The sequence below is a fragment of the Schistocerca americana genome, chromosome 2 (assembly GCF_021461395.2).
Source record: "Schistocerca americana isolate TAMUIC-IGC-003095 chromosome 2, iqSchAmer2.1, whole genome shotgun sequence".
Taxonomy (NCBI): domain Eukaryota; kingdom Metazoa; phylum Arthropoda; class Insecta; order Orthoptera; family Acrididae; genus Schistocerca; species Schistocerca americana.
The window spans coordinates 381,609,104-381,634,376 of NC_060120.1; the positions used below are offsets into that span (position 1 = coordinate 381,609,104).

At 41.4% G+C, this 25,273-nt stretch overlaps 1 protein-coding gene across 1 annotated transcript in view; it reads left to right on the top strand.

Moving 5' to 3' along the window:
- LOC124595527 overlaps nt 1-25,273 on the top strand; it is a 291,163-nt gene that overhangs the window by 2,918 nt on the left and 262,972 nt on the right. The window contains exon 3 of the mRNA XM_047134296.1: nt 16,506-16,634. Within this exon, the coding sequence (XP_046990252.1) occupies nt 16,506-16,634 (129 nt within the window). The remainder of the gene's footprint in view (nt 1-16,505; nt 16,635-25,273) is intronic.

The window sequence follows — 25,273 nt, forward strand, 5'->3', positions numbered from 1 at the left end:
GCGGGTGATATGCGGTGGTATGGATGCACCGGATGCCGCAAATGTTACAAATTTTGTTGAACAGGGCCAACTCAAATTGTCTGTCCTGGTCAGTCGTGATGATAGCTGGACATCAGAAGGTTGTGTGTTCAGATCACTTCGGGGTCACCAGTGAGGGAGAAGTTTGGGTTGGTTACACCAAACAACACCCATTTAGCAGTAGTTCATTTATTCACCTAAACACTTGCAAGGCTCACAAAGAACTGAACATGGCGGAACAGCCCAAAGACAATGATCAAAGTCCAAAGACGATGCTCAGACTCCAAAGACGAACACGTATTGATGCTGGTGTCGACCGCATCGGCGCCACACTCTCAATCAAATGAATTGTTACTGGTTACAAGTGTTAGTTTTTGGTGCCTGTGGTGCACAATAACTTTAGGTCATTAAGACAATACACTCACTGTGGTTCAGAAGCTATGGAAGTTCAACAGCTGGAAGAAGACAAGGGCATATCACTTTAAATCTGACCATGGCTAGTAAAGCCATGCGGTGTTCAAACAGACCTTTGGATTACATATAGATTTACTTAATTAGTTGTAATGGGTCCTACGCTATCAGTTGTGAAAATTGCAATGTTTGAGAGGATACATGTGACCAAAAAGAAACAGATACCACACATTTGACTCGGAGGTATTAGTAATTGTGTAGTCTCTAGGTGTTGCAGTCACAACCTGTAATAATTGCAGTGTTGTAAATGGCTGCTGTGTACCACCTTTTGGTCCATATTTTCGCAGTTTGGTTTTTAGCTGCTGAAGTCAATGAGTGTAGAAACGAAAACTCTGATTGTGGTGACAGACTGATCTGTAGCTTAGCTTATGGTCTAGGTTACTTCGGAAGGTGATAATTCGATAGTGAGTTGGCCAACAAATGTGTGAAAATAAAAACCTGGTTGTGATCATGGACTGACCAGTAGCATTGTCCATTTTAAGAAAATCGCTGCTGATATAATGTTGCAGTCGCCATTTTGTTTACTACAGCTTATGCATACTTTCTACATCACTGGTCAAAGTCGACAACTAGTGTCGAATATTTCTCACTATCTGTGTGGATCAAACTGGGCCTAAATATGTTCCTACAAAATTCTTTTCCATGTTCTCCACATGTTTTCCACATGCATCCAGAAATTTTGACAGCAGTGAGAAACAAGTTGCCGACCAACCATTCCTTGGACAAATATAAGTGATAATATCAGATGAATGTGCACGGCATGAAAACATTAGTCCTATCATTCTTGGAGGGTGACTTGCACATATATTGCCGCATGTTGCTAGGCATAGGCCTATGTGCTAGGCATTGATCTACACATTAGCTGTGAAACCTCCCTGATGATGTGGTTGTTCTTCAGATTGCCCTCAACGTATAGTAATAGGGTATTTGACTGTTTTCTGGAAATCACCTTAAATAGTTAATTATGCCCTTTTATGCTCATAATATGCTTTTTTCCTCTTCAATTTCAGTATTCTTTTTATAAAAATGGAAATAAAATTTAAATAATGTGAAAGCCTGCAAAAGTGTTTCTTTTGAGTCGTGATGCCTGTGACATCACTGGTTAGCTAGCTGGTTGCTCCTTCTGTCATAAAGCTCATTCACTGTGATGTCTTGTTTTGGAACTTGCACTTCAGAAAATGTGTTACAAATAGTGTATAAATGCATCTGTAAAATCTCGTGAAAAATTGTTTTTGACTGTTTCAAAGACGGAGAAGACGCATAAAATGTGGTTGCCCTGTACTGGCGAAATGCCACCTCGTCGATGCACAAGTTCCCTACCTTAATAAAAAACGCCTCGCACTCTGAAGTTGTTAACATTGCTTTACCTCTGAGATATGCTCTCCCATTGTTACTAGGAAGGATAGTGTCATTCAGTGAAGTTAAACTCATAATGAAAATTGTCACTTTACCCATTTCATGTACATTGTTCAGTAGCTCAGTTGTTAGAGCTAAGAACCATCGAACTATATAAATGATATCCATATATCTCTGATTCGAATCCAGCTCGAAAGGTAACTCATTTGTGAAACAACTCAACAATCCTCTCATATCAAAACCAAATCACAATTACAGAATTTCACCACATTGATCAAAAACAGATTATTATTTTGTTTTCCTTTCCATTTACATACTTTTTCATTTGCAATAGCTGCTCACACGTCACATTCAAAAAGAAGCTTTTAGTTAATGTAACTACACATTTTTTATTTTATTAGAAACAATGTTTGTTTATCTTCGTATTGTCCAGCTAGGATCCTTATTGTTTAAACTTTTGAAGCTTTATAATCTTACATAAAGACGAAGTAAGTGTGTGTCAGACACTGACTTTAATTTACACTCCCGAGCATAATAGCCCTTACTTTTATATTACCTGCATGTTGTACATGCTTTATATCTCTCCATATACGAAACCTCACCATCTTATACCTCATTGTACTGTGGGTGTATGGTGACATCTTCACTACCGCAATGCTCTCCAAAAAAAGTGAATTGTCTGTATACACTGTAAATGCATTCATCATCAGCTGTCCATTGTTCAGACCAAGATTAATGTAGATATATATGTAATACAGCCCACCATTTAAACAACTGCCAGAATAAATTCTTCCTATCACTGTTTTCTATTTTTGTGTACAACTTTTAAAAATACACACATCGAAAAAAGTTTTGCATCACCGCGGTTCCCAGAACTTCTAAAGATAGACGTTGACTGGATATTGTACCGCAGACACAGTCCCATTGACTGTTCAGAATTTTAGTGGCCATTAATGGTCTAGCAGCAGCTGTAGGGCTGTCCATCTCACCTTCTCTGTATGCAGATGACTTATGCATTTCATACTGCTCCACCAGTACTGGTGTTGCTTTGCGGCACCTACAGGGAGCCATCCACAGGGCGCAGTCGTGGGTTCTAGCCCATGGTTTCCAGTTTTCGCCCACAAAGTAGTGTGTTATGGACTTCTGTCAGCATTGTACTGTTCACCCAGAACCAGAACTTCACGTTAATGATGAACCACTCACTGTAGTGGAGACATACTGATTTTTAGGGCTGGTTTTCGACGTCCGGTTGACTTGGGTTCCTCACCTTCGTTAGCTTAAGCGGAAGTGCTGGCAGCACCTCAATACCCTCTGCTGCCTGAGGAACACCAACTGGAGTGCAGATCACTCTACACTGCTGCAGCTCTACAGAGCCCTTGTTCAATCCCACCTTGACTATGGGAGTCTGGTTTATGGTTCGACGGCGCCCTCAGCGTTGTGTTTACTCGACCCAGTGCACCACTGTGGTGTTCGCCAAGCGACAGGAGCTTTTAGGACGAATCCGGTGACAAGCGTCCTTGTGGAAGCCGGATTGCCTCCATTGCAGGTTAGGCATGCACAACTTCTGCCAGTTACATAACACACATTCATAGTTCTCCTGCGCATCCGAATCGTCATCTCCTTTTCCCACCCAAGGCAGTTTATCTCCCGCATCGGCAGCCCAGGTTGCAGTTCGTGTCCGATCCCTTCTTTCTGAATTGGAGTCGTTGCCTTTTACCACCTATACTTGAGGTCCATTCATGTACACCTCCATGGTGTACACTTAGGCCACAGCTTTGCCTGGACCTTTCACATGGCCCTAAGGACTCCGTTGCCACTTCCTCTCGATTCTTGACAAGTACCAAGGCCACATAGTGGTTTACACCGATGGCTCGATGGCTGGTGGTCATGTCGGCTTCGCGTATGTCCATGTAGGACATATTGAACAGCATTCCTTGCCCGATGGTTGCAGTGTTTTCACTGCTGAGCTGGTGTCTATATCTCGCACTCTTGAGCACATCCGTTCATGCCTTGGGGAGGCGTTTCTTCTGTGTACAGACTCCTTGAACAGCCTAAAAGCTCCTACCCTCATCATCCTTTGATAGCGACCATCCAGGAGTCCATCTATGCTGTGGAACGGTCTGGTCGTACAGTGGTGTTTGTCTGGACCCCAGGTCACGTCAGAATCCCAGGCAACGAACTTGCTGACAGGCTGGCCAAAAAGGCTACCCGGAAAACGCACATGGAGATTGGCATCTCTGCAACTGATCTGCATTCCGTACTACACCGCAAGGTTTTGCGGCTTTGGGAAACGAAATGGCATAACCTCAGCACGCACAACAAACCGTGCCATTAAGGATACTATGAATGTGTGGCAGTCCTCCATGCAGGCCCCTCACAGGGACTCTGTGGTTCTCTGCCAGCTCTGTATTGGCCATGCTTGGGTGACATACGGTTATTTTATGTGCTGTGATGACCCACCTCATTGTCGTTGTGGCGCCCGGCTGACAGTGGCCCACATCTTGCTGAGCTGTCCTTCTTTGGCTGCCCTGCGACGGACTCTTCAGTTAGTAGACTCGTTGCCATTACTTTTAGCTGACAACGCCTCATCGGCTAATTTAGTTTTACATTTTATATGCGTTAGTGGGTTTTATCATTCTGTGTAAGATTTAGCGCATGTCCTTTGTCCCTTTGTGTTCTCCACTCTGATACTTTTAGGGTGGATGTTTTAATGTGTTGCAGAGTGGCAGGCTTTTCCTTTTTATTCTCGTGGTCGGTAGCCACAGTCATCTGCTGTCTTGTTTTTACCCCACCAGGAAGGAGGTTCACTGCTCGTGTTGTCTGTAGTTCAACCATGCCTAGACCATCAATACCATAGTACAATCGCGACCGCAATGTTGCTTTGTGCCAGGAACGGCTCTCAACAGGGGAAGTCTCCAGATGTTTCGAAGTGAACCAAAGCGATGTTGTTCGGATGTGGAGGAGATACAGAGAGAGACAGGAACTGTCAATGACATGCCTCGCTCAGGCCGCCCGAGGGTTACTACTGCAGTGAATGACTGCTACCTACGGATTATGGCTCAGAGGAACTCTGACAGGAAAGCCATCATGTTGAACAATGCTTTTCGTGCAGTCACAGGATGTCGTGTTATGACTCAAACTGTGCGCAATAGGCTGCATGATGCACAACTTCACTCCCAACGTCCAAGAGGAGGTCCATCCTCGCAACCACGACACCATGCAGCGCGGTACAGATGGGTCCAACAACATGCCGAATGAACCGCTCAGTATTGGTATCACATTCTCTTCAGCAATGAGTATCGTGAATACCTTCAATCAGACAATCGTCAGAGATGTGTTTGGAGGCAACCCAGTCAGGCTGAAAGCCTTAGACACACTGTCCAGTGAGTGCAGCAAGGTGGAGGTTCCCTGCAGTTGTGAGGTGGCATTATGTGGTGCCGACATACACTACTGGTGGTCATGGAAGGCGTCATAACACCTGTACGATACATGAACGTTGGTGCGATACGTGAATGCCATCCTCCGACCGATAATGCAAGCATATCGGCAGCTTATTGGCAAGGCATTCGTCTTTATGGACGACAATTCGTGTCCCCATCGTACACATCTTGCGAATGACTGCCTTCAGGATAAAGACAACACTCAACTAATGTGGCCAGCATGTTCTCTAGACATGAACCCTGTTGAACATGCCTGGGATAGATTGTAAATGGCTGTTCATGGACGACGTGACCCACCAACCACTCTGAGTCATCTGCGCCGAATCGCCATTGAGGAGTGGGAAAATCTGGACCAACAGTACCTTGATGAACTTGTGGATAGTATGCCATGACGAATACAGACATGCATCAGTGCAAGAGGATGTGCTACTGGGTATTAGAGGTATCAGTGTGTGAAGCAGGCTGGACCACCACCTCTGAAGGTCTCGCTGTATGGTGGTACAACATACAATGTGCAGTTTTCATGAGCAATAAAAAAGGGCGGAAATGATGTTTATGTTGATCTCTATTCTAATTTTCTGTACAGATTGCAGGACTCTCTCCGAACTGAGGTGATGAAATTTTTTTTTTTTTTTTTTTTTTTTTCTTCTGTATACGACCCTACCAGGATTTGAACCCACGTACTTCTCAACAGCAATCAAATGCACCATCTGTTCCACCATAGAAAACCCGATCATAGGTGTGTGTCTGCCAAGTATCTTATATAGAGAAAATCAGCTCCAAGATTTGCCAAGAATAATTTTATTGTGCTTTGGGTCCTAGGTCATGACCGATAATCGATGATCTATAAGATATGGATCCATTAGCAAAACTTTTACAATTCCTTAGTTTTGAGTGAGGTAACTATGTTGCAGGGAGAAAGGAAAGAATGTCCCTTGTTGCACAAATCAACGGTCTAAATGGTTGGAGCATAAACACATTAACTATCAGAAGGTTTCCACATCACCAGAGATTCAACCAGTAGCAGAGCGTTTACGATCAAATGACTGACCTTGATATTTAATTGTTTTTAACGTTTAATTACATAAAAGTGACAGATCTTTTGTAAGAATATTGACTGTAAATGCTACTTGAATGTTATAATCAGAGTAACAACAAATGAGTGATGCCCGAAATATGCTTAATTTTTTCCATTGTGTCAGCCAACAAAGTAGCTGCCATAGTAGTGCGAATGTGGATGTTGTCATAGAACTTATTGAAATGGAAGTAGTCCAGAAACACTACATGTTACCACTGAGCATGCCACTATGTTTAACTAAGCTAGCATTTCCATTAAAATTTAACTGATGGATATTTGCATTAAACCTCCACGGTCATGTGAAAGAGTACTGCTAGGACTGCATGTACACTAAATCTGTGAGATCATAATCACTTATTGGTAGTACACTGTTCTATGCATTCTCTGAGTTTCTATCCATCTATGCTATTTTTTCTGGTTGTAGCAGTTTTCACAAATGTTATGCTGCTGTCTCATCAGAAAGTGATTGCACGGGGAGATAGAGCTTCTCAAAGTTAACAAAGTATTGCTGCAGATAACAGCATAGTGAACCATGGACCTTGCCGTTGGTGAGGAGGCTTGCATGCCTCAGCGATACAGATAGCCGTACCGTAGGTGCAACCACAACGGAGGGGTATCTGTTGAGAGACCAGACAAACGTGTGGTTCCTGAAGAGGGCCAGCAGCCTTTTCAGTAGTTGCAGGGGCAACAGTCTGGATGATTGACTGATCTGGCCTTGTAACACTAACCAAAACGGCCTTGCTGTGCTGGTACTGCGAACGACTGAAAGCAAGGGGAAACTACGGCCGTAACTTTTCCCGAGGGCATGCAGCTTTACTGTATGGTTAAATGATGATGGCGTCCTCTTGGGTAAAACATTCCAGAGGTAAAATAGTCCCCCATTCGGATCTCCGGGCGGGGACTACTCGAGAGGATGTCGTTATCAGGAGAAAGAAAACTGGCGTTCTGTGGATTGGAGCGTGGAATGCCAGACCCCTTAATCGGGCAGGTAGGTTAGAAAATTTAAAAAGGGAAATGGATAGATTAAAGTTAGATATAGTGGGAATTACTGAAGTTTGGTGTCAGGAGGAACAATACTTCTGGTCAGGTGACTACAGGGTTATAAACACAAAATCAAATAGGGGTAATGCAAGAGTAGGTTTAATAATGAATAAAAAAATAGGAGTGCGGGTTAGCTACTACAAACAGCATAGTGAGCGCATTATTGTGGCCAAGATAGATACGAAGCCCACACCTACCACAGTAGTACAAGTTTATATGCCAACCAGCTCTGCAGATGACGAAGAAATTGAAGAAATGTATGATGAAATAAAAGAAATTATTCAGATAGTGAAGGGAGATGGAAATTTAATAGTCATGGGTGACTGGAATTCATCAGTAGGAAAAGGGAGAGAAGGCAACATAGTAGGTGAATATGGATTGGGGGTAAGAAACGAAAGAGGAAGCCGCCTGGTAGAATTTTGCACAGAGCACAACCTTATCATAGCTAACACTTGGTTCAAAAATCATAAAAGAAGATTGTATACATGGGAGAAGCCTGGAGATACTGACAGGTTTCATATAGATTATGTAATGGTAAGACAGAGATTTAGGAACCAGGTTTTAAATTGTAAGACATTTCCAGGGGCAGATGTGGACTCTGACCACAATCTGTTGGTTATGAACTGTAGATTAAAACTGAAGAAACTGCAAAAAGATGGGAATGTAAGGAGATGGGACCTGGATAAACTGACTAAACCAGAGGTTGTACAGAGTTTCAGGGAGAGCATAAGGGAACAATTGACAGGAATGGGGGAAAGAAATACGGTAGAAGAAGAGTGGGTAGCTTTGAGGGATGAAGTGGTGAAGGTAGCAGAGGATCAAGTAGGTAAAAAGACGAGGGCTAGTAGAAATCCTTGGATAACAGAAGAAATATTGAATTTAGTTGATGAAAGGAGAAAATATAAAAATGCAGTAAATGAAGCAGGCAAAAAAGGAATACAAATGTCTCAAAAATGAGATCGACAGGAAGTGCAAAATGGCTAAGCAGGGATGGCTAGAGGACAAATGTAAGGATGTAGAGGCGTATCTCACTAGGGGTAAGATAGATACTGCCTACAGGAAAATTAAACAGACCTTTGGAGAGAAGAGAACCACTTGTATGAATATCAAGAGCTCAGATGGTAACCCAGTTCTAAGCAAAGAAGGGAAGGCAGAAAGGTGGAAGGAGTATATAGAGGGTTTATACAAGGGCAATGTACTTGAGGACAATATTATGGAAATGGAAGAGGATGTAGACGAAGACGAAATGGGAGATAAGATACTGCGTGAAGAGTTTGACAGAGGACTGAAAGACCTGAGTCGAAACAAGGCCCCGGGAGTAGACAACATTCCATTAGAACTACTGATGGCTTTGGGAGAGCCAGTCATGACAAAACTCTACCATCTGGTGAGCAATATGTATGAGACAGGCGAAATACCCTCAGACTTCAAGAAGAATATAATAATTCCAATCCCAAAGAAAGCAGGTGTTGACAGATGTGAAAATTACCGAACTATCAGTTTAATAAGTCACGGCTGCAAAATACTAACACAAATTCTTTACAGACAAATGGAAAAACTAAGAGAAGCCGACCTCGGGGAAGATCAGTTTGGATTCCGTAGAAATATTGGAACTCATGAGGCAATACTGACCCTACGACTTATCTTAGAAGCTAGATTAAGGAAAGGCAAACCTACGTTCCTAGCATTTGTAGACTTAGAGAAAGCTTTTGACAATGTTAACTGGAATACTCTCTTTCAAATTCTGAAGGTGGCAGGGGTAAAATACAGGGAGCGAAAAGCTATTTACAATTTGTACAGAAACCAGATGGCAGCTATAAGAGTCGAGGGACATCAAAGGGAAGCAGTGGTTGGGAAGGGAGTGAGACAGGGTTGTAGCCTCTCCCCGATGTTGTTCAATCTGTATATTGAGCAAGCAGTAAAGGAAACAAAAGAAAAATTCGGAGTAGGTATTAAAATCCATGGAGAAGAAACAAAACTTTGAGGTTCGCCGATGACATTGTAAAGGACTTGGAAGAGCAGTTGAACGGAATGGATAGTGTCTGGAAATGAGGGTATAAGATGATCATCAACAAAAGCAAAACAAGGATAATGGAATGTAGTCGAATTAAGTCGGGTGATGCTGAGGGAATTAGATTAGGAAATGAGACACTTAAATTAGTAAAGGAGTCTTGCTATTTGGGGAGCAAAATAACTGATGATCATCGAAGTAGAGAGGATATAAAATATAGACTGGCAATGGCAAGGAAAGCATTTCTGAGGAAGAGAAATTTGTTAACATCGAGTATAGATTTAAGTGTCAGGAAGTCGTTTCTGAACGTATCTGTATGGAGTGTAGCCATGTATGGAAGTGAAACATGGGCGATAAATAGTTTGGACAAAAAGAGAATAGAAGCTTTCGAAATGTGGTGCTACAGAAGAATGCTGAAGATTAGATGGGTAGATCACATAACTAATGAGGAAGTATTGAATAGGATTGGGGAGAAGGGACGTTTGTGGCACAACTTGACCAGAAGAAGGGATCGGTTGGTAGGACATGTTCTGAGGCATCAAGGGATCACCAATTTAGTATTGGAGGGCAGCGTGGAGGGTAAAAATCGTAGAGGGAGACCAAGAGATGAATACACTAAGCAGATTCAGAAGGATGTAGGTTACAGTAGGTACTGGGAGATGAAGAAGCTTGCACAGGATAGAGTAGCATGGAGAGTTGCATCAAACCAGTCTCAGGACTGAAGACCACAACAACAACAACAAGAACAACAATAAAATAAACTGTATCACCATTGAAGTATGGTATAACTCAGTTTCAAAGAGAGGAGTTATCACTGCCCAGCAATGTTCATGCAAGGTGACTGTTAGCAGACTAGTTCACTTTGGCATTCATTCATTCATTCATTCATTCTTTGTGTTCCGTAGATCCCCTGAAGAAGGAGAAACTTCAGGGATGTGGAATGAGACAGGATATACATTAACATAGGAGAGACATATCATTGAAATGTAATACGTATTCAGTATTAACAATAAACCATCACTATATTGCTCTATGCTGTACTTGCTTATATCATCTAAATGTAATGGAATAAATTAATAAGAAAGCTGCTTTGTTCTGAATTACTTGTGACTGATGTTTATATGCCATTAATAGCTTAATATTTATTTGTTTATAATGTTATTTTTCAAAGAAAATATTTTTCAGAGCTATAAATACTTAGTTCCGTTTACAGCACATCAGTGCCTGTCATACTGCCTTATAATAAATGCTGCTACTTACTATGTAGCTAACAGAAATTTGAAATCTGTGAATTTGGATACTCAGATAAGACTCATGCTCAACTCAGTACTGAGGACTATGCCAGGGTGAAATGAGATCTGATTTATGGTCTGGCACTTGGTCGGGAGCAACTTCTGGTGCAAACTTCTGCTTGGTTGGGCGGCATCCTTTATAGACAAACAGCAAATGAGTATTTCCATGAAGATCAGCAGGCCTGCACATGATTTGTGTAAAACGAATCAGTGCCTCCAGTGGCGATGATAATTGTTGTGTCTTTTGTGTCTTCAGCAGCAAAGCTGGCACCACATATTACCAGGGCTGCTGCGGGAGATGAGGCTGACACAAAATATGATGTTCTTACGTTACGGTCGTACTGTTTATCCTGCATCTCCCACGGTGGAGTCGGCAGCAGCCTAAAGAGGCATTCATTGTCTGTGTTGCATAACAGTGGATTGCTGGGGGAACAATACCCAGCCCTTCTTAAAAAGAAGAAACAGCAAAGCCAGTGTGGAGGCAAAGGGTGCCACCAGGAGGAAGAGACAGCCTGGGATTGGCGATCCAGCTTTGACAGGTATCAGTGGCTGGTGAGAGAAAATGCTTGAGCAACAGCAGCTGACTGAGACGCGACAATGTGAACGGTCTGATGATGCATCCAGTGTAACACCGAATGTGGCCAACAAGAAAGAGCTGCCATGACTGGGGACCTATGCAAGGTTATCATGAAGTAAGGCAACCCGGTCACCAGAAGGTGGTGACGGTGATGAAACCAGGTGCAGCCCTCGGTGTTGTGCATCAGTACTTCCATCAGTGCCCCACCATGTGCCGGAGCAAAAAAAACATGTAGTGGTATCGAAGACTTAACCCATGGCTATATGGTAGGAGATAACAATGAGAAGTCAGCTCCCTGGGCACCTGACAAGGGGAGCTATGAAGGAACTGTTAGAGGCAGATGATGGAACAGTGGGTCTTCAATAGGACACAGATGCACTTCACTAGGAAGATGGTGGGCCACAATAATTACCATCGTGATACCTTCCTCACATTGCTGCATTTTAATGATCACTAAATCCTTAGAGCAGAAATCTATCATTGGCATGAAAGAAACATTTCTTACATAGATGCATGTTCTGGAGTTTCTTGGATTTATAGCATAGATCAGCTTACCTCCAGTGCCACCGAGGCCTGATACACCCCGTTTATTAAATAGGGTTCTGGTATCAGGGCCACGTCTGCTTCCTGCCTCCTGCCTCCACAGGCAGTGACTCAGGGCAGCAGAGGCTCCTTGATGTACATTTACCGTTCTGCAGATTAATCTGCAGCACCTCCAGTCTCTATCTTGCTGCCATCTTTGAGGTCTCTGAAAACCCCGACGGTGACCTGCAAGAACTCTAAAAACTGTTTCGGGTCCTGCTCCCACATCGCCTTCAGGGACTTCTCTCCGACCTCCACTACCAGTATTGGTCCTTACAGTGCAACCTCCTGGTTGATCACTCTCCAATCTTGTGTCAAAACTTTTGGGTTCTGGGCCCCTATTTTCCGGAACTGTATCTTAGAAGAGACTTCCTTAAGGATCTTTGGTACCCATATTGATATCTTGTGGTCTTAAGAAGCTCCGCTGCCATCTTAACCAGCAACTTCGCATTTTTCCACGGGGATATCGTGGGCACCTTGTCCTTAAGCCATTCGACCATGTGCACCCACTCACAGACAAAAATGAGGGCACCACGATCTAGATAGACCCTGAAACTTCCTGGCAGATTAAAACTGTGTGCCTGACCGAGACTCGAACTCGTGACCTTTGCCTTTCGCGGGCAAGTGCTCTATCATCTGAGCTAGCTTCTGTAAAGTTTGGAAGGTAGGAGACGAGATACTGGCAGAATTAAAGCTGTGAGGACCAGGCGTGAGTCGTGCTTTAGTAGCTCAGATGGTAGAGCACTTGCCCGCGAAAGGTGAAGGTCCCGAGTTCGAGTCTCGTTCGGGCACACAGTTTTAATCTGCCAGGAAGTTTCGTATCAGCGCACGCTCCGCTGCAGAGTGAATATCTCATTCTAGATAGACCTTCCTGAAGTTGGGTCCTGGGCCAGCATCCCCCCCCCCCCCCCCCACCAATCTTTTCAAAGATGCCTTGATGTACATTACCTTTCCACTTACAGGCAATGATTTATACAGAGTGGACAAGATATTGCATAAAATGTCACTGCAGTCAGCATCTACTCTTACATATATTGCCCCACCATCACCATCACAGTAACAGCAGTAGCAGCAATGGCAACAACAACAACCAAAAATAGCCGTGGGAGAAATGGTGATACTCTCAAATCATTGGCCACTACATCTACATTTACATTTACAGCTACACAGATACTCCGCAAGCCACCATGCGGCCTGTGGCGGAAGGTACTCTGCACCACTACTAGTCATTTCCTTTCCTGCTCCACTCACATCTACATGCCTCCATATGAGCCCTAATTTCTCATATCTTAACTTCGTGGTCCTTACTCATATTGTATGTTGGTGGCAGTAGAATTGTTCTGCAGTCAGCTTCGAATGACAGTTCTCTTAATGTTCAATAGTGTTCCTCGAAAAGAATGTTTCCTTCCCTCCATCAATTCCCATTCGAATTCCTGAAGCATATTGTTCAAACCTACGGCAAAAAATCTAGCAGCTTGCCTTTGAATTACTTTGATCTGACCTGGTGTAATTCCCAAACGCACAAGCAATACTCAAGAATGGGCTGCACTAGTGTCTTACATGCGGTCTACTTTAGAGATCTGTACCAATTTCTCCTGCTGTGAGGTGATGGCCACCAGTGGATAACCTTCCTGGATAACTGCTATCCTAAAAACCGAGACTGCAGTACTGTAGGTCTGTTTCCATATTTCTTGCCTTGGTTTTTTCTGGACTTGCTTATCCAGGGAGTTGTGAATCTCTGATTTCTCCCTTATCCGCTTGCTACTTGTCTTTGACGTAGTGGGGGTCTGCGTATCCCCTTCAACCTGATTGAGTTTCTTCCTGGGGGTCTTAGGTTCAAGTCCCTTGAATTCCCCCGACTTGTCTTTAGGAAGCCATTCTTTCCCTTCCTTTTCCCTCTGTTCTCTGAGTAGTTTCCTCCTCTGGGCCCCAGACAAGCCTTTGACCTTAATCTGGTCTAGCTTCTCGGTTACAGTTCCCACTTCTGGCTCAGGTCTAGACTCTGATTCAGTAGCGGGAACGCCTTCCATCGGTACTGACCCCAATGTTTGGATATCTGAGGTCTCAGTTTGCCCCTCAGTTTGTTTTTCTATGTTTTATTTAATCACGTCCATATTGGTCCCACAAGATTTGGGATCTACAAAGTCTACACCACGAGTACCCCGTGCGTTGTAAGGCTACTTACTCAGGAAGGTCACCCGGTATCCCTGAGGCTCTGTTTGCGACACATCTTCCCATGTGCCACGCACCCTTCGGCACGTATCGCATCACACCTTGGGTTGGGTTCGGGAGTTGGGTAGGACTAGGAGTGGATAGGGAAGATGGGATGTTGTCGGACACTCTTAGTCTGATCCATTGGCTGAGACCTTTGCGGCAGTAGGTCCTTTACCTTTGCAATAGCCTCAGCTTCACGCGGATACACAAGCCTCTCCATTCGCATGGACAGTGCTTTATCAAGGTGGTGTCCCCCGGAGAGGCTCTGTTGCATAATCTGAAGGTTTTTGATTGCATATTACTGGGTGCGGCGTTTACAGCTGGTGTGAAGCAGCAGTCTGTTAACGAAAGTATGAGCATATGTGATAGGTTCCTTGATACGTGAGTGACTTGAAGACATCATGAGTTGTAGAACCTTGAACGCTATCCTCTACTGTGAATGTTCATCAGGACAAGGATATCATCAAGAGTGCCCCAGGGGAATCTGATAGGACCGCTGTTGTGCCCTATACACATGAATGATTTGGCAGACAGGGCAAGCAGCAAACTGTGGTTGTTTGTCGATGACGTAAGGTGTCAAAGTTGAGTGACTGTAGGAGAATACAAGATGACAGAATACAAGATGACTAGAGAAAATTTCTAGTTGGTGTGATGAGTTGCAGCTAGTTATTAAGGTAGAAAAATGTAAGTTAATGTGGATGAGCAGGAAAAACAAATCAATAATGTTTGTATACAGCATTAGTAGTGTCCTGCTTAGTACAATCACATAATTCAGATGTCGGGGCTAACGTTGCAAAGCAGTATGAAGTGGAACGAGCATGTGAGGATTGTGGTAGGTAAGGCAAATGGTCAACTTCAGTTTATTGGGAGTATTTCAGGAAAGTTAGATTCATCTGTAAAGTAGAGCACATATAAGACAGTAGTGCAGCCCATTCTTGAGTATTGCTTGTGTGTTTGGGAATTACACTAGGTCAGATGAAAGGAAGAAATCAAAGTAATTCAGAGGCAAGCTGCTAGATTTGTTGGCGTAGGTTTGAACAATATGCTTCAGGAATTCGAATGGGGATTGATGGGAGGAAAGAAACGTTCTTTTCGAGGAACACTATTGGAAAAATTAAGAGAACTGTCATTTGAAGCAGACTGCAGAACAATTCTACTGCCACCAACATACATTATGAGTAAGGGCAACGAAGTTAAGATATGAGAAATTAGGGCTCATATGGAGGCATGTAGATAGTAGTTTTTCCCTCGCTCTGTTTGTGAGTGGAGCAGGAAAGGAAATGACTAGTAGTGGTGTAGAGTACCTTCCGCTACAGGCCGCATGGTGGCTTGCGGAGTATCTGTGTAGCTGTAGATGTAAATGTATATGTAGTGGGCAATGATTCGAGAGTGTCACCATTTCTCCCACGGCTATTTTTGGTTGTTGTTGTTGTTGCCGTTGCTGCTGCTGTTACTGTGGTGGTGATGGTGGGGCAATATATGTAAGAGTAGATGCTGACTGCAGTGACATTTTATCCAATATCTTGTCGATTCTGTATAAATCATTGCTTGTAAGTGGAAAGGTAATGTACATCAAGGCTTTTACATTATTTATTTTTATTTGCCTTATCAAAGGTTTCAAAATTTTGTAGTGTTACAGCATTTTTATAATATTTTGGGTGCATTCATCAGTGTCAAGTTTATCACATTCTACAGAATTTCTTTTGGTAGCTTAATCGTGATTGTGAAATGTTTTGTGTTGTTATTACTGGAACATTCCCTTTATGGATAAGAATATGGTAACTCAAATATTATGCTATGCATACTTGTGTGCACTCAACAGTCACAATAATTTTGAGACTATCACTGTCTACCTATTTTTAGTGAACTTTTGTGGCATTGACATCACAACTTGAAACTAGTATCTTCACAGACACATCAACAGTTCATTTAAAATGTTTGTACTTGTCTGACTATGTTAGAGTAAAACTGTGACATTAATCAATCACCAATACCTAAATAGTCTTTTTCCTCATATTCCCTCCCTCCCTCCCTCCCTCCCTCACTCACTCACTCACTCAATTACTCACTCAATGCACTCCTTCCTTCATTCCTTCGCTCCTTCCCTCCTTCCTTCCTTCCTTCCTTCCCCAGCAATGGCACATAGATGCAGATGTTGGGAGCAGTATTTGGATGTTCGATGTTTTATCTACCAACAAGGGGACAGGGCAAATTTTATGCTATGATGTCATTAAAAATACTATATAGCTGTTTAAACTACTATTAAAAAGTCTGAAAAGCAATAAAATCCTCTTGGCTTTGAAGCTGCTCCAATTGAGGTACAAAACTGCTATTATCGACTCTGATGATATCATGGGAGTTAAATCTGATATTTTTGATTGATGCCTTTCAACAAAAGTTTTTTATTGCTTTTTCTCAATTTCAGTCTTCCTCTGTGTGACCTAGAACATATGCTAACAGCACAGAAACGGAAGTATATTGATAGATTAGAACTTACTTCAGTGATGAAACTGTGGACGGAGAAGATTGAACAGGATGCAAAATCAGAGTTACAGTGAGTAAATTATAAGAATTTCATTTCTTTTTGATTCTCATATTTTTTTGTGGCTTAGTCTTTGAGATGAAATCTTTGATGTGGGGTTTGAAATTAGAATTTGATTATATACTGGCAAAATGTGCTGTTATTTCAAGATGGTATTGTACAAGTGCTAAAATCCTATTCTGTAGATCAATTTTTATACAGGGTGTTTCAAGAAGAACGGTAAATATTTTAGGTGGTGGTAGTGTAGTCAAATCGCAATAAAAAATGCCATATAACATGTGTCCAATTTTTATTGCGTATAGAGATACAGCTGAGTTCAATGAATTTTCGTTTCATGTGTTTGTACATTGGTTGCTATGGGCATATTTATCAAATGTCAGCAGTAGAGTGTTGAAGTTCACATTGTGAAGTTGTGCTTTAATTTACATTGAAGTTTTTGTTGTGATTTGTTGGACAAGTCTACTGTACTTAGCATGTAAACATGCTGCACACATTTACACATGAGAGTGCCAACGTGGTATTTGTGTGTGGATTTTTTAATGGAAATGCTGCTGCTGCTGCTGCTGCTTATAGAGAAATGGCATATGATTTCCTAACCACAGACTACCAGATTCAAAAGTGGTTACTTATATGTTCAATACACTGTGTGACACTGGTACAGTGCCCAGCAGTCATATTGCATCAGAAAATGTAAATAGACAGACTGTGGATGAAGTAGAAGACATTATTCAGTCAAGAGAACGTAGTCCTTCAACAAGCACATGTATAATTTCTGCACGTATCAGTGTTCCACATACAAGAGTATGGCTGACATTACATATGCACGGGTTCAATTCATATCATTTACAGTTCATTCTACACCTTTGAGCAGGAGGTGAAGGTAGACAATTGGAATTTTGTCACTGTATACTTGAAAATCACCATGTAATCCCATTTTTACTGTTCGCTGAAGAAACAACTTTCACTCGTGACAGCATCAATAACACTCGCAATTCACATCGGTGATCTGAAGAAAACCCACATGCCACTGTGGAGACACATTTTCAAGACTGCTTCCTTGTAAATGTTTTGTGTGGTTTGATAGACTATCAGTTGATTGGGCGTGTTGTGTTACTGCATTGTCTTACAGGACCCTGTTATAACTACACTTGCTTGAAAATGAGCTACCAGCATTATTGGAAGAGATTCTTTTGGCTACAAGAATGCATATTTTCATCCAGCAGATGGGGCTCCTGCACATGTAGTCATGGGGTGACCCATCATCTAAAAATAACTTTCCCAGAAGATGGATTGGTAGATATGGGCACATTTCTTGGCCACTGAGATCCCCAGGCATTACCCCTTTGGATTTTTGCCTGTGGAGAAGGTTGAAAGGTAAAGTCTACAAGGAGAAAGTAACTACAAGAGCTGATTTGATCATTCCGATTATGGGTAGTGCAGCCCTCGTAAAAGAATGCTGAAAAGCGCATTGAAGTTGGCGGTAGAATTTTTAAAAATCAACGGAGAACCTCCTCATGTGGCTCTGCTTTAATTTGTTTGGGTTACTTACTAACAGTTGTATCTCTGTACTCAAAAAATTGGGCTCACGTTATATGACTTTTGTTATTGCAATTAGTCTCTACTACTGCCTCCTAAAATATTTACACCCGGTGTACAAAAACATTTCGATATAAGAGGGAACTGCAAGATTGTGATGACAACAAAGATCTGTAGACTAATGAGACCTCCACAGAATAGGGATCTCTGGACAGAGTTTCTATTGTAATTAACACCTTAAAACATAATTGAAAACATCAGACCTACATGTAACTATGGAACTTGCAGCATTGCAGTCGTGTGAGTGATTTGTGTGTGTGTGTGTGTGTGTGTGTGTGTGTGTGTGTGTGTTGTTGTTGTTGTTGTTGTTGTTGTTGAAGGCCTTGGCCGAAAGAAGCTTTAACTGTGAGAGTCTCTTTGTTGTGCCTATCTGCGACTCAACATCTCTGCTACATGGTGAGTAGCAACTTTCCTTCCCATAATATTGTTACATTCCATCCCAGATTTTCCATTATGGAACTTCCATTATATATAAAAAATGACATTTTTCTGTTATCGACTTTATTGTTTATTACTCACAACACGTTTACAATTTTAGTAGTTGGGTCATTGTTAAGTGCTTAAAACAGTGCCCTAGCATAAATTACAAATGAATAAAACTATGCGGCCATTCTATATACATCACTATATTTGAGGCTGTTGTCAAGATGTCTTGGAAGGGACCATAATTTGACCTTTAAATAAAAATCATGTTAAAGAGAAGTATCTGTGTGTTATTACCACATCACAACGTAGAATATTTTATATTGTGACACGATGGTAATAACACACACAGACACCAGATTAATAGGAGTTTTATTTAAAAGTCATATTATAATGACACTCAGGTTTTCTTGACAACGATCATGAATATCTCGATTTTTATAAAATGGCCTGACGTTTTTATTTATTTGTAATTTGTGTTAATGATTTAGAATTCGTTGCTTTTATTCCTGTCTATTTTTTAAAAAAACCACTGTCCTGTCTTCCTAATATAGTCATCTTCATATATAATTACTATTATATTCCCATTTTCTGCTGTAATGACCACTGCCTTCTCGATCTCTTACTTTGAATTGAGATTTTTTAAATACCACTCACATAATTTACAACTTTACAAGAACTACACTGAGTACATAAAGCTTTTTGGACTTTAGCAGATGTGTCTTCAGTTTCAAGTATTCTCGTCTTTGCTGCTTCCATGCAATTTTAGTCTCAGCTATGACTCACTTAATATTTTTCTTGTCAGTATTTGAAGTGATGTGCTGTAAACCTTTATTCACCAGCATATTTTCATCATTATTCAGTTCGATATTTGTTCCATTTGCTACCCTGTCATTAAATGACTTCCAATGCAATCTTTACTTTTTACAATAGTTGCATTCTGATGGTTCATCAGTTTATCTAACATTTTGTTATGCCTTTTCTTCGATTTTTATCAACATTACTCCTGGCCTTATCAAAAATCTTTTGTTACATGAACTGATATTGAGTACTAGAAAGTATGATACTCAATTCCAAGTGTAAATTGAAGCTCTTGTATGTATGAAATTGTCATGTTAATACACTCCACATAAGTGGTCCTTAATACAGTTAATCTCACTTTTGATTTTGCTTGACAGTGTAAAGGTTGAATGCTGTTTAATTTTCACTTTAGTGTAGTTTGGTATGACACCTACTGCAAGACACTGCTTAATAATCTAAAAATTTGTGGCACTTACTTTCTGCTTCAATGAACAGAGTCTCTTGACTCTAACATGAGCCAGACATTGCACTAATTTCACAAGCTACGACGTAGTTGTAAATAAAAACATTGATTCAGGAAAAGTAAAATATTTTTTCTGCAATAAAATTCATCTGTTGTCCTATTATAGTCATACTATCCCTGCTGTATTCACTGTTTTAGATACTTGACTAGGCCTAAGTTCTAAAAATACAATCATGTTGTGAATAATAACCAGTTCAGTCAATTATAGAAGGATGATGTGATTCAAAAAATTCATTTTAGTGTGAACTCCTTTCACCAGAAGTTATTCAGTATACATGGTCTCTATAAAAGAATGTCCCAGTTATAAATTTTAATAGTATCAATTGTAATTGTTGTTGAGAGTTGGTACAAGGTCGAAATTAAAAAGTAACTCAAATAGTTTGCCAAGTGCATGTGTGAGTACTGCACTGTTGTTTTCCCACTTGGAGCACCACATATATGAAATAGCAACTTCTGAGTGTAAAGTGTTTAGTGTTCTGCCGTTTGTTAAGAGTGAATCTCTAATTTCAGTTCAGTGTGTATTTCGATCAAAGTTTGTGATCCTCCATGTGACAAAAACACCCGCTGATGGTATAGTCAGTTCGAAATGATCCTACGTTGTAGGTCATAACGTTGCAAGTGAAGTGTTGCTACCTAATGATTTGCCGGAGTTGAGACACAGAACTGAATGGGGTATTGCTTCCATTACTCCTGACTTGTTAACCAAAATGTGGGAAGAATTTGATTTTAGGTTGGGTGTGTGCCATATAGCTAAAGGTGCACATATTTTACATCCATAAGAAAAACTGTGTTCAACTTCAATTTGATATGTGATTTGTTATAAATACTCTAAATTAAACTTTCGTAAAGTACTATTGAAACTGGGACATTCTTTGATGGACAACCCATAAAAAAAAAAAAAGTTATTGTCACCCTACAAGATTGTCATTGTTTCACCAATCCCCAAATGTTTTCACATCTTCCTGCCTAACCTAGACCTTCATCTACAGTCACAGTCTGGACCCCCACAAACCAACCAACCCAATCTTCATCTACACTAAAGGTTAGTCTGGCAACACAATGCCCACCTTTTTCAAAGGTGCAGATGGTGACATCACTGGTCAGAGCAATCTAAGGCACCACCTACAAGAGCTAAACGATGTAAACTAAACATACCAATGACATCTACGACTGAAACATGTGATTAAAAACATCAAAGATGGCATCTACCCAAAATACGCGCTAACTCCTCAAAGAACAATCTATAGGCTCACATTGATCACTAGACCAACAATTTATTTTAATGAGATGAGTACCTATTGACAAGCATGAAGCAGCGAAATAAATAAATTTTATAAACTAAAAATCCAGATGACATAAAAATAGTTGTCAGTGACATTCAAATACACTGATATTGACACATTGCTGGCTCCTCAATCAAATGATGGAGCATTATTCTCTATGATCCTTGTCCTTTATAAGCTTGTAACCTCAGTGTCAGTGGGATGTTAATAACTCTTCCTTTTTATTTCGTTTTACACTATTTGATTTATTCCCAGTGATTATCTGCATCTCCCCTTCATAAAGATTGTGGCAAACTTGGTTCAGAAGCATTTGGAGCAAGGCAGTGTGTTAGAAGTGTAGTTGTGAAACAGGCTTCATTACTGTAACCATAAGTGCAACAGTTTTCGGGAATCTAAAAAAAATGTATGTCATGATAACTTGGAAATTTTTCTTGAGTTACAATGTAATAATTGAAGAATGTACTGCTTGAGAGACCAGTATTATAATTGTCAAAATATTACACTGACAGAAATTCCAAGATGGAAAGAAGAAGCAAAAAGGAAGGAACCTGTAACTGACAGATGTATGATGTAACAATACAGAGAGATTACTAGTTTTCTAGCTGTCATCTAGTTTCAAGTACACACATTCCACTCCATGGTGAGAGGTTGCAATTATGAGCCATGGAACATACAAATAACATAACATGTCTAAATTGTACACACACACACACACACACACACACACACACACACACACAGTGTGGAGACCTTTCGTCGCTATCCGACATAACCTTTTCAGAGGAACATTTATCATCATTCGTATGAAAACCATAACACTGTAGGATAGTTCGATGCATCTAGGGGCTACAAAATTAATACTGTATCCATGCTGATACATATTTCTGTGTGCCTTACATCAGACATCTACAGGTAAGTGGTTGCCTTTGCCCGTTTTTACTATTACTTTTTTTGCTAATGCTGAATGATTCAATCAGCAATGGCAAGTTGTCATTCAATCACCACCTTTTTTTTAACTTTATTGTAGTGTGTACAGTGAAGAAAGAGTCACGATAGTTAAAATGGGCTTGGCACAGCTGCTCTGCGAATTTACCTCTACCTGTCACATATTACAGTTTTGTATATGTATATGTGGTGATACATTTTCTGTTATCGCAACTCTGTAGAGTACCATCAGCAGTGTTTTGCACATAGCAATTGAAAGATTGCAACAGCACTCCTAGTTGCAAGGGCTCTTCTTTTCCCACACAAAGTGTTATTAGCTTTTACATTTTTTCTCTGTTCTTGTAATACTGTAGTTTGAACATAGTATCTTAAAGTTGCCGTTTTATCGTGCTCCAATTCATCATACACAATTTTATTTTAATAACTGTGTAGTTCATGAGATTATTCTATTGTTCCTGATCTATATTAACGACATAGGAGACAATCTCAATAGCCGTCTTAGATTGTTTGCAGATGATGCTGTCATTTACCGTCTTGTAAAGTCATCAGATGACCAAAATGAATTGCAAAATGATTTAGGTAAGATATATGTATGGTGTGAAAAGTGGCAATTGACCCGGAATAAAGAAAACTGTGAAGCTATTCACATGACTACTAAAAGAAATCTGCTAAATTTCGGTTACGCAATAAGTCACACAAATCTGAAAGCTGTAAATTCAACTAAATACTTAGGGATTACAATTACGAATACCGTAAATTGGAACAATCACATAGATAATGTTGTGGGTAGAGCCAACCAAAGACTGTGATCCATTGGCAGAACACTTAGAAGGTGCAACAGGTCTACTAAAGAGACTGTTTACACCACACTTGTCCGCCCTATTTTGGAGTATTGCTGTGCGGTGTGGGATCCGCATAAGATGGGACTGACAGATGACATTGGAAATGTACAAAGAAGGGCAGCTCATTTTGTATTATTGCGAAGTAGGGGAGATAGTGCCACAAACATGATACGTGAATTGGAGTGGCAGTCATTAAAACAATGGCGTTTTTCGTTGTGACAGGAGCTTCTCATGAAAATTCAATCACCAGTTTCCTCCTCCGATTGTGAAAACATTCTATTGGCACCCACCTACATAGGGAGAAATGATCTTCATGATAAAATAAGAGAAATCAGGGCTCGCACACAAAAATTTGAGTGCTTGTTTTTCCCACGCGCCATTAAGAGTGGAACGGTAGAGAGACGGCTTGAAGGTGGTTCATGGAACCCTCTGCCAGGCACTTTATTGTGAATAGCAGAGTAATCACGTAGCTGTAGAGTCAGTGATACTGGAGACTTACATCCTTCAATTTATTTATCCTGATTGGTTAGCATGAGGAGCAGCCTAGCAGTTGGACATGAGACATAACATGTTGGAATTACTCCATATGCTATCAGGACAATTAATTTTTTTCTTATCTTCATTCTATTATGACACAGTAACTTACGCAATTTAGATGTTGCATGTACATAAATATTTCAAAATGTTACCTAGGTCGAACTCACTTCAATTCATTGTTCAGGTTATCATTTTAATATGTTGATTTTTCTTTTGCAAAAGCTTTGTTGATAAAATCAAACCATGCAAAATCCATGATGGAATGTAACAATATTATGAAAAGGAAAGTTGCTACCCACCATATAGCGGAGATGCTGAGTCGCAGATAGGCACAACAAAAAGACTATTACCATTATAGCTTTCGGCCAATAAGGCCTTCGTCAACAATAAACACACACACACACACACACACACACACACACACACACACACACACACACACGCACACACGCACGCAAGTGCAACTCCCACACATGATGACTACAGTCTCAGGCAATTGAAACCCCACTGCGAGCAGCAGCACCAGTGCACGATAGGAGTGGTGACTGGGTAGGGTGAGGAGGAGGTTGGGGTGGTGAGGGGGGGGGGGATAGTATGGTGGGGGTGGCAGATGCTGAAGTGCTGCGGGTTAGACTGTGAGCAGGGGAGAGGTGGGAAGGGGGAGGGGGGGAGGAGTGGAAAAGGAGATAAATAAAAAGACTGGGTGTGGTGGTGGAATGACGGCTGTGTAGTGCTGGGTGGGGAACAGGACAGGGGCTGGATGAATGAGGACAGTGACTAATGAAGGTTGAGTCCAGGAAGGTTACGGGAACATAGGATATATTGCAGGGGATGTTCTCACCTGTGCAATTCAGAAAAGCTGATGTTGGTGGGAAGGATCCATATGGCACAGGCAGTGAAGCAGTCATTGAAATGAAGGATGTGTTTGGTAACGTGGTCAGCAACATGGTGGTCCACTTCTTTCATGGCCACAGTTTGTCAGTGGCCATTCACGCAGACAGACAGCTTGTTGGTTGTCATGCCTACATAGAACGCAGCACAGTGGTTGCAGTTTATCTTGTAGGCCACACAACTCGTTTCACAGGTAGCCCTGCCTTTGATGGGATAGGTGATATTAGTGACTGGAGGAGAGTAGGTGGTGGTTGGAGGATGTATGGAACAGGTCTTGCATCTAGGTCTATTACAGGGGTATGAGCCTTGACGTAAAGGATTGGAGGCAGGGGTTGTGTAAGGGCGGATGAGTATATTGTGTAGATTTGTGGACGGCGTATTACCACTGTGGGAGGGGTGGGAAGGATAGTGGCCAGGACATTTCTCATTTCAGGCCACTACGAAAGGTAATTGGAACCCCGGCAGAGAATGTAATTCAGTTGCTCCAGTCCTGGGTGGTACTGAGTTACCTGGGGAATGCTCCTCTGTGGTCAGACGCTGGGGTTTTGGGAGGTGTTGGGAGACTGGCAAGATAAGGCACGGGAGATTTGTTTTTGTACAAGGTTGGGAGGATAATTACAGTCAGTGAAGGCTTCAGTGAGACTGTAAGTATATTTCGAGAGGGTCTGCTCGCCACTGCAGATGCGATGACCATGGGTGGTTAGGCTGTACAGAAGGGACTCCTTGGTATGGAAAATGTGGCAGCTGTTGAAGTAGAGGTATTGCTGGTGGTTAGTAGGTTTGATATGGATGGAGAAAATGGTGCAGCCA